Source organism: Atractosteus spatula, chromosome 19 (genome assembly GCF_055471065.1).
Source record: "Atractosteus spatula isolate fAtrSpa1 chromosome 19, fAtrSpa1.hap1, whole genome shotgun sequence".
NCBI classification, from domain to species: Eukaryota; Metazoa; Chordata; class Actinopteri; order Semionotiformes; family Lepisosteidae; genus Atractosteus; species Atractosteus spatula.
The window spans coordinates 15,214,457-15,239,177 of NC_142724.1; the positions used below are offsets into that span (position 1 = coordinate 15,214,457).

Genomic DNA, 24,721 nt, shown 5'->3' on the forward strand with positions numbered 1-24,721 from the left:
GTGATGCTCAGTTTTCTGTGTGAAAAATGTCAGCCGAGAGTCCTACTCCATTGTGAGACAGAAATTGGAACTAATGTTTCCTATTTTCTAATGTACCCAGCCTCACAGTCTGCTTTCTGAAGACCATTCACAGGCTGTTTTTTCCTTTAAACATTTAGCAAGTTAAATGTATCTACAGTATTTACTTTCAGAATGCCATTTAACATCAGGAGAAGAAAGTAGTCGATAGCCTAAAATGTGGATTACACAATAACAAAACATAGACAGAAATAACCACAAATTTCCTTAGAATACCACCGGCTAGTTTTGTTTCTACTTCAGTTTAACATGGTCTGAATGAAAATACTGTATATGCTCATATAAAGGGTTACAGAGATTATGTTATATAGTGCCTTTTCGAGAATCTAAATGCAATGGGTAACACCAGGCTATTGACAACATTTCAAGTTTCAAAGCAAGGAGGATATTTGTTGAGATGCAGGGATCCCAGATTCAGTGATCTACTGTAAGCAATGGTAAAGTTCACCTCATTTACTTTACTTAAATTAAGTTCTGGGTAAATTAATAAGTGTCAACCAAGAGTCCAAGAACATAAAAGCATAAAAACAAGCAGGTACAGACAGAATAAAAGAGACAGGGTGACACAGGAGAGGAAGACAGAAGGAGAGAGCCCCTTATCCTGATTATCCAGGAAGACAAGATTGAAGTTATGTATTTGAACCTTGTTAAGAGACTTTGCTATTGTGTTGTTGTTGTGAACTTTGATTTCTGGTGTAAAGATCCCATAGGTTAAAAATAGCCTCTTCTGGTTATTGGATACATTTTTAGAATCAGGAGGTAGGTTCCCATTCATTTTGCAGCATCCAGGTTTGCAGAGAGAGATTAAATCGTAGGTTGTATTCTTTTCTTCATTTGGCCTTTGTAGGTATTATATAAAAGTTTGAATACTCCATAGCAGTCTGTGGTTTTTCTGGGTGGTTAGAAAACAAGGTCTCTGGGATGCCCAGTGTATAAATTTGTAAATAGCGTTACATGGATGCTGTATGTTTATGTTGTGTGGCAAAACCATCTATCAGTTGGGGTTCACGATTATTTAATTTACATATTATGCACACTCAGTTATTCCTGATATTTCCCTAGTTTTGTATCCCAATATTTGTAACAATGTAGTGTGGTAAAGTGTAATAAAACATTGTGAAATTGCTTGCAGAAAATCAAGACAGCCTGGGGGATACAAATTTTCAGAAAAGCAGAAGTCTGGCTTAGTCGTACCAAAAATATGGGAAAATGAAAAAAATCCAGGTTAAACTTTTAGAAAGCTACACTGCCCGTTTTCCTCTAAACTGGATCCAAATACAATTGCAAAAGTGAAACAAAAGACAGCTAGTTTATAAAATGTGTCTGGAATGTCCTCAAGAAAAGAAAACAACCAACTCTGAAACACAGGTGACACATAGTGCTACCTGCTGATTAGTATGCAATTCTATTGAGGTCATCATGTGTTATGCAACTATTGAGTAAGAACTGATACAGGTGGTGACTGAGCTCAAGCAGGTTCATTAATTTCATCAAATAGGGCCTGATAAAAGAACAAGCAGTAAAGCTGCCCCCTGCTCAGCAATGATTGATGTGCATTGTGTCTTTACGTCTCAAGAGCGCTCACTTCTGTGAACAGGGAAGCCGATGATTAGAAGAGAGAATCAGACTTTCCCTTAACAACCTTCATGCCTTCCCCCTGCCTAGTCTCACTGAAAAATGAGCTCTCTAATAATGTAAAATTTTTACAGCCACCGGCCTGGAGATGCACGCCGGAATGAAATACAAATTTAGATTAAAGTAGCGCTTTCTGAAGGGTCTTTGAAGTGAAGAGAGAAAGGAGGGTGAGGGGGCACTTTCCTGGCTCAAGTCTGGGTGCCACAGTTCTCAGCAGGCCAGCTCCATCACCCGCTGTCCCATCTGTGCAATTAGCATGGCACGCACGGACACCAGCAGACCCCAGCTGGTTTAGGATTTTTACAGTTCTTAAATTCACTTGATTTTGTCACTTGAATACAAGCAAGATTGCCATTTTTTACCCTTATCCATCTATGCTGTTTTTAAAACAATTAACCACAGAGGTGGTTAACTGAAAGACCCCTATAAAACCTGGAGAAAATTAGTTGGCCTGGCATTAGTTCCTATAAGAGCAACTAGAATAATTCTGGTCTAAATGAAATGTTATGCTCAGGTAGGTTAAAGAAACTTAATTTCTACAATCTTCAGCTCAGGGAATCCAAATTGCTTCAAGTTCAGCAGTGTAACAAGTGCAAAAGTGCATAACTGGAAATGAAGTGGACATATATATAGGACTAACAACATGAAGCACTTTTTTTACACTAAGTGCATTTGTGCTCATTTATTCAACTGGGAATTTAATTGGAACAATCAAAGTGAAGTATCTTGCTCAAGTGTATTGTGTCCCCACCTGGGATTTGAACCCACAGCCCTAATCACTCCTCCACACTACTGCCATAATGGATATCACAGCCCGTTCAGACTCATGCAAAGACTGTGAATGAGTCCTTCCATGTGGTATAGAGCATTCAGTCTGAGTGCTTGTCACTCAACAGGCTGTAAACAAGAGGACAGGTTTCTGGTGAATCACCCACAGCAAGGCAAGCAGCTACCATTACTGAAATGTGCAGACCCGTTATAAAACCTAGATTAGACATTATTTCACTGTTAACTGTCTTCAGCATCCATGTGCAGACTGAAAATAGCTAAGTGGCAGCTATTTTAAGTGAAGCCTCCACAGCTGAAATGTTGTGTTTCTTTTTTACCTTTCATCATGGAATGAACATCTACCTGTTCTTTAACAGATATTAACCTTTTCTTCTTTTTCTTTCAGATGTTTCGAAGGGCAGACAAGAATGGTGAGTTCATGTTATATACAGTACCTAGCTTTCGGAAATACAAACTGTCGGTGTTTATAAGCATGTAATCAAATATGGAGTTTGAGTGATCTTTTAATCTGTTAACTGATGTTCAGATAGCCTGAAATTGCCATTCAGATTACCATATGAAAACTAACAAGAATGTCTGATCTACTGAGATAGCTCCTATGTTTTAGCAACAAATTTTAAGGTTTCTTGGAAGTGTATCAGTAAGTCCCTTTTATTATGATTAGAATCACTAACAATTGTACTGAAATTTCAGTCAGGTTACACACAGACTCTGGTGAACGTTTATAGTAACAATCTGCATTGTAGGACTACATAAAATACTGTTAGTGGTATTTTGCTGAGTGCTTTGTGATGATTAATGAGAACATGCTGCCAGTTCATCCACACATGCATTTGAGAAGTAATAAAATCACTCATTGCAGCTGCTATGTGAATGCCGATTGCCCTGAAACTAGTCTGAAGCTGGTGCTTGACAGGTTTAAAACACCCACCACAGTAAAGCACACATTTCTAAGCCACATCTCACAAAGACTCTAAAAACTTTTGACCTATAATATTTAAGGGAATGCCAAAATGTTATTTCCAAAGATAATAAGCTAAATGATATTAAATGCACAATAAAGGGCCGTTTCCATTTCTGTTGTGTTGTAGAAGGTTATTTCTTTAGAGGTTTTTAGTGGTTCAGGACAGAGTCAATGCAATGCACTGCTCACTACAATACAAACATTGTAATAGAAATAAAAGAATCAGGTAAAATCTGTAATATCCATGGCTTGTAGCATATCAGTACAGTGATGCTCCAAATGTAGGTCCTTTTCAAAATCCCCTGCATGCTCATCTAGCCTGGAGCCATCCAGGTGTACTCATGTGACAGGTCTAGGAAAATAATTACAGGAGCAATAGATGCCTCCAAAGAGAGGAGGACAAGAAATGGACTTAATGAAGTATGATGACGGTGATGGAATAGGTATAAAGCCCATTCACACCACTCAAATGCCAAACAAGATTGATGGCATTATACATGACAAGTGCAGACATTCAGAGTGACAGAGCGACAGAGCTTTTTTTAAAAGTACAATTTCTATTTCTGCAGCTTTTTGCTATTGTACTGGAGATGTATTTCATAGAATTTCATAGAATGTATTTAAGGCAGAAAACCTGAAAAATGCACTGATGATACTGTGTCCATGAGTACAAATGTGACTTCTGTATGTGGTGGATAAGTGTTACTGATCTGTCTTGAGCTACAATACAAGGATTCAGTCTGTATACAAAAACCCTTCACATTTTTTTCTAATTTTATTACTGTTCATACTTTAGATCTGTGCTCTTTGCTTTTCCTTTCAAGTTTAAATTAAAACTTACTGTATTCATGAGTGTCATTAACAGAAAGACTATTTCTGAAAACAGAAAGGGAAGATGCTTGGAATTAAGATAATTGGTTTTTAAAGGGTTTTAGAGTCTCTAATTGTTTTTCAAAGAAGGTAAATAAAGTAAGACCAGTCTGAATGGACAATGAGAAATAGGTTTGTATTTCTTCAGAAAACTTAATTTTCAGAAAAGGCACATTTTTAAGATGAGTAACTACATCTTATATCTGAATGTAATTAAGCGAATAACAGCACTCCTACTTTGCATTTTGAGCCCTATGACTTGGAGGTCACAAGATGTTTTTTCACCTCTAAAATCTGACTGTGAGGCTGTCATAGGAATTGCAAATAATGGGCTGGGTGAGGTGGAGCTGACTGAGTGAAAAGGAAGAGAGTTTAATTTATACGTGATTGTGATGCCAGACTTGTGATGCCAAAACCCATTATTAGGAAATGCAAAAATAAATAACCAAACAAATCAAACTTTTAAGTTTTGTTGCATCATGGGTACTGCCACTCTGGTGCAGAAGGAGACTAGTCTGGATCTTGTTTTTATTTTATATGCACAAAAGCTGCTGGTTCCTTGTCAGTCCCCTGAAAAATACTGGTGCTCTGTGGTTTGGAGACTACAGTATAAGAAAGCAGTTAAGTTAATCAGAACATTTTGCTCTTTTGTGCTGTTCAATCCTTTACAGCCATTTTAAATGGCACAGCAGTGAGACAGGAGGAAAAATCACATCTTTCCCAAACCATTCCCAACTGAATAAGGAGGGGGAAAATATTAAAAGATGAAAATGAAAAATTCTTTGCTATACTGTATGATACACTTGACGTGCTTAAAAAGGTGAGAGAAAGAAAGGCTATGCATTTTATGCATGTAGAATAATTCATTTCAGAAGAAAATGCATGTCCTTTTTTTTTACAAATTAATTGGTTTAGTTTCATGAAGTCTTCCTAGGAAGATAATGTTTGAGTAAAGAAAAATACATCTTCAAGATCACATGGTTTAGAGCCTTGCTTTTTACCAAGAACCCTGATGTGTCTGATGTAATAACCTTGTGTTTGGATAATTGCCTTTGCAGGCGATGGTAAAGGCCTAATGTCAAGAGACGAAAGAAGCTCACTATTTAGACTAGGCAGAGGAAATGAGTAGCACCAATTAAAGGGCTTCTTACTGGGTTTGTAATTGCCGTGGTTTCCCAAAAAAGTGGAAGCTCAAACACTCCAAAGAGAAACGCACATGTAAGACATCTTCTGAGATGTGAAATCACAAGAGCAAGTGCTTCTTGCTTGTTTGATTGACTGTTATTTCTCCCAGACTCTCATCCAACCATTTAATGAAGGATCCTAAGCTGTCCTAAGCTAAGCTTTCATTACTAGAGCTGGACAGTTTATTCCTGTTTGGCATAAAGAGATGCTTTAGAAAGTAAATGGAAATTGTAATATGTGAGCATAACACACAGATGGTCAGAATGCAGGTTGTACTTACACCCCATCCTTGAGTTCATGAGGATTCAGCCAGACTTAAATGTATTGAATACATGTTTATTGAGTGTTTAGTCATAGTAAATTTGGCTTAACCAGCTTGGGTGGGGAGAGAGAGGAGTGACCCAGTCGTTGTTTTATAACAATTTTTTAGGACATGATGCCAGGAACAATTACGATTAAGGACAGCTAAGGCTAATTGAATTGCCGTCATCCCTCCTGAACTGTTGTTGTTAAACAACTCCATTTAATGTGTCGTCATGAGTAGACAGGTGCAAATAAATTGATTTTCTTTGGTGCTACTTCATTTTTTTTGCTCTGCTCATGAGGCTTTTTTATTGGTCAGTATTGTTAGAAAAGCTATTGAAGTTCCAACTGCTTCAATATTTCTGTTTTGGAGGGGAGAGAGTTATGTAATAACAGGATGCCACTAATTTCATTTCAGACACATCACTTATTAAAGACTATTAAAGATCTCCAATTTGAGATCCTGATGTTTGTTTCAATTCCTCTCTGAGTGGCGAGTTTGTTCTATGGATACCAGCAGTATGCCAGTCTTAAGTGTAATATCTGGAGAGCAAAATCGGAATCATTTGAGCAACTAAATAAAAGAAAAATGCTGGCCTACTTTTTTTCGTAGTGTTTATTTGAGCTGAGCAGATTTCTTTCCGGGAGGCTTTTTCTTGCACAGCAGAAAGGTCAGGAGAGCTTTGGAGCGTGTTTGTCCGTAAAAATGCTTAGCAAATGTCTGTAGAATAATTCTGAGGTGCTTCTCTGCCTTAAAGAAACAAGATATCAGAATGCACATCCTCCTGAGCCCTTATCATACACACTGAGCGGCCCCTCCACTGAATTCTTGTTAAGATAACATGAACAGATTCTGGTCCTGCAAACCACTTTCAACTCCTCCCAAAAATAATTTAAAAGCTTTGCTCCGCAGTAAAATCTTAGTAATTTGTACAGCATATCAGTATACCGCTGTTGAAAATAAAACTAATCCAATTACACTCATTAAAAGAAGGTGTATGAGTAATTAAATTAATCACAGAAGTACATATTGCCATAAAATGTCCAGGGCATAAAATGTGAAATTCATCATAATGAAAGAGAAAACTCGTTATGTTGTATGTTCTGCAGATACAAGAAATGTTTTGTACAGCATGCTGGTATTTAAAAGTAAATGCATTGTGCCATACTGTGCAGCCATGTGTAGCTGTGATTATAGCTCTGGACTACCAGGTGTTGTTCTCTGGTCTTCATGTCATCATTGAAGACAATAATTTTTTCTCAATTGACATTAATTAGCCAATAATCGTAAGTGAGACTTATTTTGGAAATATTGATTGATTCATAGAAATTATTCTAGAATTTGAAATGAAAGTATGGCTTTACAGATCATGGAGTAAAAACGATTCAGTCTTGTTTAAAAAGAACAAACACTAAAACAGAGTTGTGTACTAAGACTGGTACTATACCTATAATTTGTAAATTACTAAATATTATATATTGTTATTTTATCAGAGTATAATTATTTACATAAATAAAAGCCACCACCATTTCTTGCAATTTTTATCTTTCTGGATTTCCCAAGTGTATTGTTTTATTATTTATTCACTCCATCATGCTTATAGTCAGCTTTGTTTTAATTTTATCTCATTTGAAATACAAGATGTGGAATAAAATAAATCTTAGAAATATTCAGTCTAATAGAGAATTACATTAAAAAATGGACCACTCTTACACGGGCCATTAAGAATAAAACTCAATAACTGATCCTGTTACTTGTTATTTGTTAACCTTGTATGAAGCAGACATATAGGTTCTGGTCTTCTGTGTTCTGCTGGAAGTCTGTTTAAAACTTAATGCTGTTATGCATTTGCACTGGCAAGACTGGCAAGGATCACAAAAGTTGATTCAATTAAAGATAAATACAAGAGCAAAGTAAATACAAGTGGATAACTGCATAAATCATTGAATATATACTGTATACAATGTGCTTTATTCCCTGTTGACAGGCTTGTTTAAGGCAATTCAGAGACTGCGCTCACTCATGGGTCCTGCTGATCCAATCCGACAGGTCTAATGGCAAAGGCACTCTTCTGTTAGACTGTCCTTGACCAGACCATCAGTACAGCTTGTCTCTGAATAGAAGGCAGACAGAGACCTGGAGAGAAAAACACATGTGACCCAATAGCCACATCTCTTGCATCTTAAACACAACAAGACAGAACCAGGATCAGATCTTTTATTTGATCTTTTTATTGAATTAACTCAGAGCCTTCATACAAACTGTCTCCAACAGTCTAGGGAAAAACAATAAGGCTAAGAGAATGTTTTAACCAGCCTATGTCACCGCTTTTCTATGAATAGCAAATGTTTTAAAAGTTTGCAAATATTATAAAAGTGAAACAAGATCAAATGGTCACAGTGTGCAATTGAAAGGAAAGTCAATTTTATGACTGACAATTAATGGTAACATTTTTTCATTTGAGAATTTGGATTGGGCGATTGTGTTTTGCATCCTGGCTCACACCCTGAGCCCTGAACCACAGGGGGAGAATGTGGAAGCGCTCCTCTGATATGCCTACCCATCGAGCTGTTTCATTTGACACTTAACAAACCCCTCAAGCAACATACAGGAGGTTCAAGTACCATAGCTTCGTATCTTTTGTAACTTTATTCAACTGCTCTATAGTTTATTCTTTCCAGCTGCTACTAAGAGGCCTGTCTCAATTAATGTGGTGTACCTCCTCACCTGTATTTCTACAACTGTAAAAGCACAACCGAAAAATACCATCACCTTGTTTTGAGATGGATTCCAGCAATCCCTGCGCTCGTAAAGAAAATTTTGTTGTCCAATTTGTTTATGAGCTTTACTCATTAGAAGATCAATTGGTATTTGGGTAGTTGAGCTCTTGAGCAGCTGAACAAGAGAAGGCTCTTGCTCCGGTTGCAGGTTGATCCTGATGTTGTGGGCTCGAGCTGGGGTCATGTTGCTAGCTGACTGTGACTAGGATTCCCCTAGTGGGGGCACAGAGCACTGCTGAGGAAGGGTTGAGATTAATGTGCCGGTCTTGTCTCAGAAAATCCCCACCAGGATTGGAGTCTCATCACTGTCAGGCACTGTGTGGACTGAACTGGTGAACAGTAAGAGTCATTTTCTCTCTGCGGCGCAGGAGTCGTTGCTGTGAGCTCAGATTTAAAAGAAGCAGTTAGTGACTCCTATTGGGTGATTATAAAATGAAAAAAATAAAAATATAAAACTGTAGGGTATATACTGTGTGTGATCCTACATTTGTTGGGAATGATGATATGAATGGACCACAAATTGTCTCCGCAAAGATAGAGTAACCGTGTTTTATGAGATTTTAAGGGTGTGATACAAATATACCAACCCAACAGAATACAAACAGTTAATTATATCTTAGCAGTCATTTGTGGAGATCAATACATGAACTGCTTTTGCCTTCCAGTTTGTCATCTGTGAAGAACAATAGCACAAGAGATAAATGTCACTTCTTACGTACAGCTGTGCATATTACAGTTCATTTGCAGTTTTTACCCATCATAACATGCCATGTTAACTTGCAGTTGCTTATTACACAGTATATACAGTATATTCACTGGCCAAAATATTAGGAATTCCCACTGACCAAAGATCTGAGCTACTGTGTGCAGCAAAAAAAACATCTTACGCAGCATGTGGCTACTGTTCTGCTAGGTCTTTTAATATGTTTGCAGTCCAGTCCCATCTCATTCCATTTTTCCATCAGGATCTCCCTTAGTGGAAGCTGCAATGAGGGTGATAGTGTGTTGGATATAAGTGCAGATTCTGCCAGTTTTCAACTGAGTTGTGTTTGGCACAGTGAGATGGCCAGATGGACAGTATATCTTCTGTCCCTCACACAAAAAAATACACTAACTGTTGCTGAAAGACTCCATTTAATGAAGGGTTTCTATTATTTTGAAAAGTAGGTGTGTATTTAATGTTACGATTTTTACAGGTGTACCCTTCCTCCAAAATTTGCAGAATTTGCAATGATAAAACTTATGATGAGGGCAATTAAGCTGGAGACAAAACTGATAGGAAAAACACATTTATAAAATTAATTAACCATAAATCTTGGACTCAAATGGGCTTCATTTTCAGACAGGGAAAATTAGAGCAAAACTTGCACGAGCCCAGCATCCTTTGAGAGTGATCCTGTTTATGTGCAAGTTTGTGGCACAAACAACCCTCCAATAGTGTGAGTCAAACAATAATTTTCTGTGTATTACAGCTGAAGCATGTTTGATCAGTGCCTGTCTTAATGTTTCATATTTTTCATGGTTGAGTAGATGCGCTTCTGCCTATTTTCACCCTGTGTCCTTGAATGTTTTCAGATGCTCACAGCAAGCTAGCTTAAGATAAGGAAAAATAATAAATAATATCCACCCAAAAATGGAAGTACCTGAATCCTTGGATATTAACACCACAGGGATGTCAAACCAATTTCTCAGCCTGTCCTGGTCTGTGTTTGGATTTCTCTTCCCTAGAGTGGCCATGTAATATCAGACCTGGCCATTATTGAATTTGGGACACAACAGAGAAAGTAATATCCAAACTAGGCTTCTGGCTAAGATGTGAATCTTGATTATTTTTATTTGCAGCAGAAGCTGAACACAAAGTGTTTGGCAGCAGCCATAATCACTCTGTAGCTCACAACTGGCAGCCCACTGAAGCTCAGCAGTGTGAGCCTGGTCAGTACCTGGATGGGACACCTCCTGGGAAAGCTAATGTTGCTGCTGGAAGAGGTGTTAGTGGGGCCAGTGGGTGGCGCTCGCCCTGTAGTCTGTGTGGGTCCAAATGCCCCAGTATAGTGACAGGGATACTGTACTGTAAAAAGGAACTGTCCTTTGGATGAACTGAACTGAGGTCCTGACTCTCTGGTGACCTGGCCATATTTCCCATTGGCCTTTATCAATCATGGCCTCCTAATAATCCCCATCTATGAAGTGGCTTCATCACTCTGGTCTCCTCCCTACCGACAGCTGGTGTGTGGTGAGCGTACTGGTGCACTATGGCTGCCATTGCATCATCCAGGTGGGGCTGCACATTGGTGGTGGTGGGGATCCCCATTACCTGTAAAGCACTTTGAGTGAAGTGTCCAGAAAAGCATTATAAGTATAAGTTATTATTAGCAGTCATAACACAGCTTTGCATTTTTCTCTGAATTACTAACCTAATTACTAACATATGTTTTACATATGTTTTCAAAAGTCTAGCTTTTTCATATAAATAATAATAATTGGATTCTATGTATGATCATGTTGTGAAAAAGCTGTACGATAGTAAGTGTAAAATAAACAACAGAAGAAAAAATACATTGGATAAATAAGCCCATCGGATTGGATTTTGATATGTTAAAAACCTTTGTGAAAAGACAGGTTTTTAACCTAGTTTTGAGAATGTCAGCAATTACACAGCCTGTAATGGATTTGGACAGTGAGTTTCACAGACATGGTGCTACACACTAGAAGGCTGTGTCGCTTACTGTATAGAACCTGGTCTTTCGTAGAGTAAGAAGGTGTGAGTCAGCGGATCTCATAATAAAGAATTGGCTGTACTCATACAATTACAATAAATTAGTCCTTAAGATAACGCAGATCTGGACTATTCTGTGCCTTATACATCTGCAGAAGAAAAGTCTTGCTGGTAGACCAATACCTATATAATACCAATACCACCCAAAAATTACTGGTTTGAATCTATTTGAGACCAGGGTTCCCAAGGGAGAAGTACACAGACAGACAAGAACCCCCAAGGGCTGGGAGGGCTCTCAGGCTGCTGCCCAGCAGTGACTCTCAATGGTTTAGCAGGCACCTGTGAGCTGGCAGTGTTATTGATCAGCACTTTATCTGTCCTCTTTTTTAAGCATTGACTTAGCTTCTGAAGCAATGAGCTGCAATGATTAATTCCTATTTAGATGGTAATAGAAAGATCAATTCTTTCTGATAGTAAAGATTTAAAAAAAGTATCTGTCCTGTGGATACTGATTTACCAATATTATAATAACCACAGCATCAGGTTAGGGATCTGTGTTTAGACAGATACAGTAGATTAATCTCACTACATTTTTTTTATTATTGTCACGCCCTCATCCCACCACATTCTCACACGGAAGCGCACTCGTGCTAATTACACTCCAGCCCCGAACACTTCTGCCAAACATCACCGCTCCTGCCAATCAACCAACCATGACACTTCATCAACCAGCGCACCTTCTTCCTCGTGCAATACTTAAACCCTCCAGAACCCTCTGCTCTTTGCCTGGTATTGGTCGGTCTTTGGAGCGCCTACCTCACCTTTCTTTTTTCTGAACCTTCTCCTGACTTTTCTCGATACGAAACTTGCCTTTGACCACATCTCTCGCCTAGCCCTCTCCTGGATTGGAAGCCTGCTCATTACTCTTCATGATACGAACCACGGAACTATCCTTTGACCAAGTCTCTCGTCTAGCCCTCATTTACTTTGGAAGCTACCTTCTTGCCTCTTGACCACCTAAGGTACCGCACAGGGTCCATCTTTCCGTTTGCACAGCGGGTCATTCGTGACAATTATAGATTTCTTTCATTTACATTCCACTTCATACAATAAATGAAAAGATCGATTCATCTAATGTATCTTTGGGGGGCTGAAACTTTTATCCAAAATACCTTACACAGATCATATTTAGCTATTTTGTATGTACAAAGTCTGGTGCTTATTTATACAGATAGATGTGCTGGAGTAACAGGTGAAGTACCTTGTTCAAGAATACAGCAACATTGCTCTCACCTGGACCCATAACTCATAACTCTCTGGACTCACTAGTCCAGAGCCCTGACCACTACTCCACATTAAGCAAAACAGGGACAAAGGTACTCCAATATTTTCTTCTTTTAGTGTATGCTTCCCATTAAGTCAGCTTATGATGCTTATTTTGGGAAACAGTTGTTTAATTGCTAAAACCATTAAAAAACAGGGTGGGGCATTACTTGCTGGGTGAGGTTAAAATGATGAAGGCATCAAGCAAAGCTCAAGTCTGCTGTGATTATATTGTGTCAGCCAGTGCTGGGCTTTTAACTGTTCTGTGGGGTAAGGGGTAGTTTAGCTGTGGGCTTGGGTCCTTCATACTCATAGTGCACTGGTGATACTATCCAAAAATTAGAGGACTGAGTACAAAGTGCTTAATCAATCAAATAATCGTGAAAACCAAAATTATACTAAATCCATTTAGTAAAATAGATTTTTTTTGTGTTAAATGATATTTTAGAAACCCTAGTGTTTCTATAGCACATTTTAGCTTAATCGTTCCCATCAGCTAAACTGGCCATTATTTTTAATGTATTTCAAAATAAGCTTTGAGGACAAGTAGCCCATCACCACACCATTTAAATAATTTTAATACTGAATTTAGATAGATAGATTTATTTTACTCTTTGCAGAAATGTGAGGTAAAACACTTGTTCTTCACTTTTGCTTCTTACCTTTGGCAACCAGAACTGATTGGAGTGCTCAGTTCAGGCTATTCGCTAAGCAAACTGCCTCTTAGATTCATGTCTAGGAGATTTGGCCCCTGGGGCTTCTGGCCATGAGGGTGGCACACTTGCAAGTCATGTGATAATATCAAGTTTCTGACCCCAGCCTTGTCATACTCCACATTCTCAAGGCATTCTCCATGCAACTGCTTTATTTATACAAGGAACAATTCTTCACTTCTTTTCCAATTATGAAGGCTATAATCTCTCCTATGCATATGGCTTAGTGACATATGGTTGACCAAAGTGGCACCTGTCATTTTTCTTGTTATTTGCAGCTTACTAAAAATGATCTAACTTGTTATGATTCGCTTGTTGTAATAGCTGCAGCTCTGAGCCCATGCAGCACTACTTCCTAAACAACGGTGAACTCTGCTACACCAAAGGATGGGGTCTTCTGCTGTGGGACAGTGCTGCTCTCTCCAGGTTCATTAATCAAACTCATGGAAGTGTTTCCTTCAGAATGAAAATTCCGAACCTGTTTGATTAACAGCATCTTCCATACAGTAGTGCAAGGGAGTGATGAAAAAAGCGACACTTATCCTCAGAAAAGGGCACCATAGATCTTCTCTGTGCTGCTTTTTCACATTGCCTACAGCATCAATGGCAAAACTAAGGCATCAGAGTGAGGACAGATGCAGCCTTCTCAAATGCAGAATCATGGTGTCTATCTAGGTCAGGTACTGTAGATTATAGGGGTTATTGCTGTTTGGTAAGCCCAGGATAGATACGCTGACCAATACGGTAGCCAAAACTATTTCAAAAACAAAAGAAAGTTGCCAGAAGCCCCTGGTAGGCTGTCCTATGTCCCAGCCCACACACTTCTGAATCTGAGCCATGTGACAGCTTGATTTCCTGTGTCAGTGCACAAATGGACTGGCGATAGTTAGTGCTTGGTGGGTGTGTATTCAGCCAGGGTACCCTTGACATGCTGGCTAAAGTCTGTGAACACCTGACAGACTACTTTCAACAGAATTGTGAACCAGCAATATCTGGACTAGGGTTCATGAATTTTGCTGTGAACTGGTGCTTTTGCAAGCTGAACATAGAGTACCATGAGACCCACTTTTTGAATTTTGTACAGTTATTTTAGTCTGTCACCTTTGCTGTGTTCATTTTTCATTACTCAGTATAAATATTTATATATAAGTATACACGTAAGATTGTACTTGAGTCAAAACTATTGAAAATGATTAGTGAGAGACATGAACAGTACTCAGAAATGCAAATAGATACTATTTCATAAAAAATACATGAAAGCCTACATAACATAAATCATCTGTGTTTGAGAGGATTGTAAAATGTGTAAAAATATTCCAGGGTGGAATAATTAATTTATAAAAATATTTAACAAAGTCTGGAAAAGCAAGATCACAGGGGTTTGGCAGTAAGTGCTGTTTGGGTCCGGGGTTCAATTCTGACATGTGGAACATTCCGTGTGGAGTTTGCATGTCGTATCTTTGTCCAAATGGGATTTCTTCAGGTGCACACACCTTCCAAGTCATAATCATTGTGCTCAGGTGATATAATTCTAGGTGTATCCCTTTTGGTGGACTGGAATTCCATCTAATGTGTAATGCTATGTTTAGCAGGTAAATGTCTGGTTTCCTATGAACCATCTCAGGATGAAGCAACTGTAGATAATGGGTAGATTGAAAAATAGGTCAGTCCTTTAGTTGAGGCATATGAACTACAAAACATCAAACTGAAACAATAAAACTGACTATAAATTCATAATCAAATATCCGAGAACCTAATTTTTGTCCTGAGCTCAATGACACAATTTTAGTGGAGTTTGTTGTGTTTTTTTTGTACATGGAATTTGCTCTTATTGCTCAAAGATATTTCTAAATGTCCATTCGCTCTGAGCTTACATGTATATGAATACATTTTAAGCCACGGTTAAGTGCACTTTACGGCTCTGGGAGCAAGGCCAGTTTTCTCTGGCAGTAGTATCAAGGCATTCTAAAGACATCTGTCAGTTTACACCAAAGTATAAAGTGCTGCCATATTTTAAACAGTGGCTCGGGATGGTGAGAGGAATATTACTGTGGTTATAATTCAGCAGAAAACATAAATTTTTACACAGCACTGACATTACAGGTCATTTAAGCTCTAAGCATATACCAGCAGGATGTCTACGAGCCTGGGAACAGAATAACAACACAGTCCTGATAATAAAACATTTCAACCAGTTATGAATGATGTGCTAAATTGCCTTTTCTAGCCATTTACCTGATTCAAATCCCCCATCTCTTTGTGTTGAGTAAAATTAACACATCAATTAGTAGATTATTGTTTTTATTAATTGATCTGGTAACAGTAAATTAGCAGTATTTTAATAATATTGCCAGTGCTGCACAGGAAACAGGAATAGCCTTATGTATTCTCAATTAGTGGAGGTAATTAAGAATTCAGACCGCTCATGAGGTGTGAAATGGGAACACAGCCGAATAGATGGCAATAAAGCCACACACAGACTGGGCGGAACAATGGAGGGTAATTTCTCTTGCAGGCAGGATAAGACATTCAGCTGCAAGGTGATGCAAGTTAACCATTCATCCCAGGTTCTGTAAGGGTCACTCAGACCCTTACAGAATCTCACGAGTCCACTCAACATTGAAGGTTTGCCATGGTAAATTTATCATGCTCTGCTTGTGATTTCCTCCAATTGTTTTCATTTGTTTTTACTGTGCCTTACTACACTGGACTATAGATGTGCCTATAGAGAGGTACAAAACATAAATCCAGTAAGACATACTCACAGATGTGCTTTATTAAGGCTATGGTTGTATTCAAGATGTTTGAGTGAGCGGCTGCAAAGAAACTAGTATAGTTTCATTCCATGCTGAAAAATAAAAGGTTTCTGCTTTTAAGGCTTCTTGAATGGTGTATGATTACATTCAGATTTGTTTCTGATTCTTGCTCTAAAAGATCAGAAAATAACAGGTACCTGTAAATGATAATACATCAATGCCAGAGTGGAATATATAGCAGATCTTTGTTGGCAGGTTTTGACTAAAACTTGAAGTCAATCATAAACAATTACCTACAGTATTACAGGAAAAGTACCATATATTAAAGTTTGCAACCTTAGGAAATGTAAACTAAAATAGTAAAAATAATAAATACTATTATAATATACTATGGTACATACATACTATGGTCAACAGGAGTCTGAGGTGTCTTTAGATTTCCCTTGTGTCTGAGATCTAAACTGTTTTTATTTATACAAGGTCACAAGGCAACTGGTGTTATGGTCTAGCTTGTTTCATTATAATTGCTCTTAGATGTTCTAAGTGCAGTTCCAATAAAACAAGCTAGACCATGCATTGTATCTTTAAATTATTAACTGAATAAGTACAGAATTGTGTAATGAACCAAAAGGAGCAAAACTGTAAGAGTCCAGTGAAATGAAAGGCAGGAGTGTCCCTGAAAATCTTCAAATTGAAACCCTAATGCAGGTTTTGACTTCACACCTCTCTTCACCTTTCTCAACTTTGCACCACCTGAGTGCCCAGTCTGCCTCCCTCCTGCTCCCGGGTTTTGTTTTCCTATGCTGTAGCAGCTGCTGACTCTCTTTCTTACACCCAAGGAAGGCTCCACTGCTGAAACATTGTGTTTCTTTTCTTCTCTTTTCAGCATGGAATAAACCTTTACTTGTTCCATTGCATTCTAATATTTAGCCTCTGTATCAGCTCCTTCATTTATATATCTGTAAGAGCATCTTTACAACTAGGAGTTGGTGTTTTAATTTGATCATGGTAGCCATTTCTGACTCTTCCGGGCCTACCCGTATAATGGGTGGAAGTTGGTGACAAAGCCCCACTGCACTCTCTCTTTTAATCAGTGTTTTCTAAAAGGAGAAGGGCTATTGAGAGATGGGTTTGCCGGAGTACCTCGAGCACTTCAACCTTCTTCAATCACCCTAAAGAACTGCCCTCCCACTCTGCTGATAGGAATGGGCCAGCCCTGCAAGTCCATTCCTCTGCAAAACACTGACATTTTGATATTTAGTGCATCAAACTGCAGAGGATGTACTGTAATTTAGCCCCCTTTTTAAAGGCATCAATGTTTTGAAAGCCCTATTTGTGGCAGCCTGTTTAAAAACACTTAGCCTTCCTGCTTGCCTAATATTACCTCCTTTTAAAATATCAGTTTCTGTTAAAAACAGACACTCTTACCTTGAGTGTCTGTCTCCCTAGGGCAGGTGATGTATCCACTCCCATAATTCTAGCTATTATTTACCCTCATAATGTAACACTCAGTATCACTGAAAGCATTAACAGCATCCCATTTCTATTTTGAAACAAGTTTAATTAAAATACTTCTGAATGTATTGAACTGGTATGTCAGCTGTCAGCAATACATGAATGTTTGCAATTGTTCCCACCAGCCTGAAAGAAGTTGACAGTATCAGGTAACTCACCGTGTATCCTTTTAATTTACACAGGTATTTTGATGACTAAAACCACTGGAAACCAATTAATCTCAAATCCAAACCCTTGCTGCTGTACAGTTACCTGGTTTACGCTTGCTTGGATTTACAGCTGGTACACGGTTGGCTTCTCAGTCTGGATAATCCAATGGGAAGCCTTGATGAATGATTTTGGTGGTACTCAACTCTGTAGTATTACCACACATGGCTGGATAGGGCTAGGTTAAAAATGCTGCACTAATGACAAAACTGAACATTTGCTTTGAGGCTGTATGTTCAAAAGAGACCCTCAGAAACCCTAACTATACTTCAACAGTAAAGTCTAATAAAGCTCACCTAGGCCATGGTGAAGTGTGGACAAGTATAGTAATTAATAAACAAGAATAACCAAAAACAAGACAAAGCAAAGTCAGTGCATAGTAAAAGTACAATATTGCACTTTCATAGAAGGTCTTAAAACTGTAAAAGTATGAAAGAGAGAAACATAAACAGAAGCCAGGAATTTCAAAAGTGCAGTTCTTCCCATTCTTGTGAGATATGTTTTAGTATAATTGTTAATATATATTGTTAAAAGCATAGAATTGCATAGAATTGTCATGTTAAACTGTGCATCTACTCATGCAGAATATTATATACAATTTTGATTACACGTTATAAAAATAGATATCGCTGCTCTGGAATCAGTCCAGAGAAGGGCAAGTGGATACAAGGTAATGTCCTACACTGACAGAATGAAAGAACTGAACCTTTTTACCCTCAAACAGGTAAAACTACAAGGGTTCCTGATCAAAGCACTTAAAATCCTCAAAGGCATTGGCAAAGACAACCTAATGGGCTTCTTCAGAATCAGCAGTGAAGCATGAACCAGAGGACACAAGTACATACTACATGGTGAATACAAGTGTATTCAAAACTGAGATCAGGAAGTGCTTCTTTACCCAAAGAATTGTGGGATTATGGAACAAGTTACAAGGCCACATTGCTGAAGATGATTCCCTGGCTTTCATGAGATCCAAAACCCAATTAGCTACTGTCAAATGTGCTAGATGGGCTGAATGGGCTCCTCTCGTTTGTTACTATTCTGATATGCTTTGCTAATACCACTATCCTTGATATATCAAAATATCCAATAAGGCAATTTCAATGTACCAGTTACAAATAATAAACATCAAATGTCCATTTATTTGCATTAAACACATACAGACTGTCTTAGCTCAGAGTTTTCCATTCAGTTTTCAATTTATGTCTTAAATGCATTTCCTGCAAGACTGGTTGCCCATGACAACAGTTTGCTTTTTATAACAAACCACAAATGTACAGTCCAGCAAGCAAAGCTTCCATTATCTTAACAGATAATGTCTATAAAGTATAAATAACTGTACAGTTACTGTTGTACATGTTGTTACAAATACAAGACTTAAGAAAATGATAATATCAGATGAGATAATCAGTTATTATACCAAGGATATACCTGAGCGGCTGGTTTAGTTAGAGGCCCCTGTGTTCTTTGTTCTCTGGCACAGCTCTGGTGGAAGAAGTAAAACATGAGAAGCAAGCTAGGGTAAACAAACTTTTATTAACAATATCATAAACTAAACAACACACAACACAACATATAAGTTACAGTTTATCATATTCGCAAACAAGGCCTTTCACAGGTCTACACTCTTACCAACTAGAAAAAGTGAGACTGTTAACCCAGTCCTCCTACAGTATATAATGTCTGTCACACCCAGGCTGGGAGCGGCTCACTACCAGTGGTTGCCACGGGTAACCGCAGCGTTCTCACGAGCCTTCCAGCCGATCCTGTGAGAATGAGATCAGGCCGCTTGTCTGTCTGACCAGCTGCCTTTTAATCAGGCAGCCAATACTTCAATCATTCCTCCTATTGATCACTTTTAAGGCTTGATTCACAGCTAGACCAGTTCTTTGACACTTAGTTTCTCGTTCAGCTCTGTGCTCAGCAGTGAATCCAGCAGTGATGTGCTCAACCCAGCTCCGTTTCTGTCAGCCTGTTTCACTGTTTCCCAGACAGCCCCATTCCTCAACCTGTCTGCCTGGTTCCCGGGCAGTCCTCTTCCTGTCAATCCATCTATCTGAATCCCAGGCAGCCCTGCACCAACTAGCCTGTTCACCTACATAGACTCTCAACTCTCTTTGGTATTCTGCAGAGAACACAGAAGCCCTACGCTTGGATTTCAGCCTGCCACACCTTCTGCCGCAGTGCACTGCAGGTGACTGTGGCATAACAATGCCTAAATAGGCCCACAAGAAAATTAAACTTGCATCCTAAATAAAGCAGAATACAACCGGGAGCTATATCTCTTCCTATAGATTTGGATACTACAAAATGAATGGGACCCTATTTTCCTATTCTTAAAAATGCATCTGCTAACCCTTAGAGAACTTTTTTAGCCTGGGAATTCCTTATAAAGGAAATCATAGTTTCCTAAAATAACGGAAAGACAAGGTCTGTTGAACAAAGTTCAAATACTTAGCTAAAAACTGGACTTGAATAAGGTCTTCTTGCCTGCACTTTTCTTCTCCCTCTTCTCTTCTTTCATCTTCTTTTTCCCCTTTTCGGGCTGTTTTTCCTGCTTTTGCCTACCTGTCTTTTATCCTGGGTTTCTAACTGATGAAGACTCCTAATGATTTACAAAAGTAATTCCTCAGAAGGTCCCCTTTGATCTTTGTCTCTCAGAAGCCTGAGAAGTGCAAATGTTGACTTTTATAACCATTATAACATCCATAACAAATTACAGCTTAGTATTTTTTTTCAAGTCCAGGTAGAAGTAAATGTTGCTGTTAAAACTGCCACAGATCCCTTGTTTTGTTTTTGTGAGGTTTGTGGGTGAGATGGAATGTATGATGAAAAAATATTTAAGCAATGCTTGAAAGTGAAAATGCCAAATGCAAGGATGATGACACTAAACTGCCTGTCATAAGCAGCTGTTTTAATAGAAGCATTTCTGGTAGTACTGGAGGTCCTCCGTGGTTGAGGCACTTAGTAATGATGGTGATATGTCTCTCACACATTGGAGTTTTACTCCAATTACTTCAATTAAGACATTTTTGAAGAGCAACCCCACTACAAATGCTGAGGTTGATGAACAAACACAACGTTCACACCAGGTTTGCCAAATGTCTTCATCACATTAAATGCCTGACCCTCCCAGTTTCAAACTGCAGTGGTGAAAATTCTTTTTCTCTTTTAAAAAGAATTGTGAAAAAAAATGCTTTAATTACTACAGTGGTCAGGAAAGAGTTATCAGTTTCACTCCGCTGTGCATGAATCTGACATGCCAAACTTCTCCAGTTTAATTGAATCAAATGCTGCAGCAAAGGCTTGAAGGAAGAAGGAGGAAGAAGGAAGCTATTTGAGTGTGTTTATTCACTAAATGACGAAACAAAACATGATTTGGCTTAGTTTTATTTTATTTTTCAAAAGGTCATATGTAGTGTACGGGAATTTGTTGGGGCTTTTGAAATTCCATTCATTTTCTAAAAGCTTCTTTCAATTCAGGGTCACAGGAATACACCCTGGACAGGACTCCAGTCCATTGCAGGACATGCACAGACACAAACACACTCATGCCAATTAAAATCAAAACTAATTAACCTTCCAGTACAGTACGTCTTTGGACTGTGAGAGGAAACCAGGGCAGCTGGAGGAATCCCACACAAACATACAAACTACACACAGATAATACTCAAGGAATTGAACCCAGGGCCCTGGTGCTGCAGCTAAGCTCTGTGCCACCATAACTCTCACTTATTCAAATACGTTAGTTTTGGTACTGTACTGTATGTATTGCAGTATGAAGTTGCAAAATACTTGCACTTACACATTGGTTTTGTGTGCATGTGTAACTTAATTTAATTTATGTATCTTGCCTTTCATTGGTGTCATAGAATATTAAAGATGTACAGTAAAAAAAAACATGCTATGTGTTAACCACTAACCGCTATGTGCTTTGTTTTTAGGGGCCCACAAATTTATTTGAAACCACAAAATACAAACCCAGCCCTGTCTCAATAATAAGTATAATAATAATCAATCCTTACACTTATATAACACCTTTCTGGACACTCCACTCAAAGTGCTTTACAGGTAATGGGGCCTCCCCTCCACCACCACCAGTGTGCAGACCCACCTGGATGATGGGACGGCAGCCATAGTGCACCAATGTGCTCACCGCACACCACCTCTCAGTGGGGAGGAGAAAAGATTGATGAAGCCAGTTCAGAGATGGGGATTATTAGGAGGCCATGACTGGTAAAGGCCAATGGAAAATTTGGCCAGGACATTGGGGTAACAGCCCTACTCTTTTTAATAAACACCCTGGAATTTTTAATGTCCACAGAGAGTAAGGACAGTTTTACATCTCATCTAAAGTACGGCACCTTTTTACAGTATAATGTCCCCATCACTGGTCCCACTAACTGTTCCAGCACCAACCTTAGTTTTAAATAGGTCACCCATCCAAGTACTGACCAGGCTCACACTGCTGAGCTTCAGTGAGTCAGTTGTGAGCTGCAGGGGTTTATGGCTGCTAGCACAGCACACAGCATAAGAAATAAAGAAAAGCACAATGAATTAAATGAAGGAATATCAGGCTTCTGAACTAGCTGTGAACTGTGACATCATAGGAGTAATTGAAACATGGTTAGGTGAGGATGATGGGGATGGATATAAAATTAATGTGTACACGCTTGTTTGGAAAGACAGACATGACAGAATAGGTGGTGGTGTGGGGCTGTATATAAAATTATCCTGCAAACTAGAAAACTGAAATAAAAGATAATGGGCATCTTAGAATCTATATGAATTAAACTTCAAAGGACTATAGACTACCAAACACAGATATGGGCTCCAGTAGCTCACTACATGATAAGATCAGGATGGTATGTAACATCGGTGACATTATATTGGTAGGAAATTTTAACTTCTCACACATAAGTTTGGGTATATGATGAGATATTCAATACCTGAGACTGAGATGATTGAATGGTTAATGATTGTTTCTTAACACAGTTTGAAAAAGCACAATGTTCTTATTAACTTTATCTTTTCAAACCAGAATATAATTAAGGCAATGGATCATTTAAACAACTGTGCAATAGTAACTGTAATATGGTATCTATTGATGTTTACTATGTTTAAAAAATATGAGTCTTAAATTAGGGGTTTAGTTATAGAAAAACAGATTATTAAGCAATGAGACAGAGCCTACAAGCAGTGAACGGTGAACAGATAGAAACAGAGTCAATAGAAGTCGGATGGTTAAGAAGTCAAGAAAAATATGGCCTAAATTGTTTAATGGAGATATTAAGATAAAAATCAGAAGGGAGCTCTCCACAGACTATGTAAAAGGGTACATAATTCAGAGACAGAGAAAGAGTGGAGCTGTAGGCACAGCTGAAAAATATATTAGAATTGCTATGAGTGAGAGAGACAAGAATATTGCAATACAGATAAAAAGTAATATGAAGAACCTTCTCCAGTGCTACATCAGTAAAACAACAGTAAAAGTGGGAGTGAAAGGTTAGAGAGATAATAGGGGGCTGATAATAAAATAGGATCACTTTATTGGCCATATACAGTACAATTTCTTGTACTAGGAATTTGTCTTTTCACATACCCCAACTTGCTCTCCGTGAGACACACAAACAGGGAGAGAAGTTTGGGGTCAGAGCACAGGGTCAGCCATTTATACAGTACTCCCAGAGCAGTTGGGGTTAAGGGCCTTGCTCAGGGGCCCAGTGCAGTAGGATTCCTCTGCCAGCCACAGGATACGAACTGGCAACCTTCCAGACACAGACACAGATCCTTAGCCTCAGAGTCACCTCACCACCCCAGGATACAGATATTGTTAACATACTAAATGAATATTTTGCACAGGTGAATAGATATTGATAACATGCCCCATATTAGCGATCAAGCTCCAGCAGTACAGAGTAATGGCAGCAGCAGTGATACTGAAGTTCTAGAGAGGCTAGGGCACTTAAAAACTAAATAACTCACAAGTATTATCCCAGTCATACTTAAGGTGTAAATGTAAATGACAGTAAAAGCTAAATTAGAAGAATTCACTCAGTAGTGAAACAAGGACACATGGTTATAGTTGGGAATGTAAGGAGAAATAATTTAGGACAGTGAATAGGAAAAATATCTTTACTTAAAGAGTGCTGGGTATCAGGTACAGGCTTCCTAGCCAGGTGATTGAGGCCCAGGCTCTAGGCTTCTTCAGTAAATGACTAGATGACATTTTAGATTAATTCATCTACCAAACTAGAAAATGAGAAAATTAGTCTCTCATTTATTATCCTTCTTATATTCAAATACTCCCTCCTCATTTATCCTGGGAGATATTATGTCTACTCTAGTGTAAGAAATAGTATGTAGTGCATTTTTGTTTTAAAATACCATATTTCACCTTAAAGAATGTAATATAAAGGAGGTTGTAGGGACAAAAAAAGCATACTTAATGGAAATGAGGCCATTAAATCCATTTTACTTGTTCACCTGCTAAAAATAAATTTAGAGACATTTCCTGGAGGAGTTCAACATTTTCGGCATCTATATTGTGGCAGTCCTGGATACCCCTGAGTCTTTGTTTACAGACGTGCCTGTTAATTCAGCTTTAAATGATTCTATTCTTTACTGAGTTTCTCAATACCAGAGACTGGCATACAGGGTGTTACAGATCCCCACAGCCTGGCAGGGCTGTATTCCGTTCCTAGAGTGCACCACTACCCCCTGCCAACTCACACAGCACCATTCCTGGCATTGCGCACCAGTCAGGATAACCAGAGCCAACATCTTTTCAAGTTTGCATTTCAGATTAAGAGACGAAATACCAGCTGATCAAAATAACTAATTCAAAGAGGTCAGGGAGCCCATCTTCTTGGTCTAGTTGGTAGCA

The 24,721-nt window shown here is 38.6% G+C and overlaps 1 protein-coding gene across 2 annotated transcripts in view; it reads left to right on the forward strand.

Annotated features, from left to right (window-relative positions):
* Positions 1 to 24,721, forward strand: part of necab3 (N-terminal EF-hand calcium binding protein 3) — an 87,080-nt gene that overhangs the window by 26,367 nt on the left and 35,992 nt on the right. For both annotated transcript variants that reach the window (XM_088937294.1, XM_088937295.1), the window contains exon 2: positions 2,888 to 2,912. In XM_088937294.1, the coding sequence (XP_088793420.1) occupies positions 2,888 to 2,912 (25 nt within the window). The remainder of the gene's footprint in view (positions 1 to 2,887; positions 2,913 to 24,721) is intronic.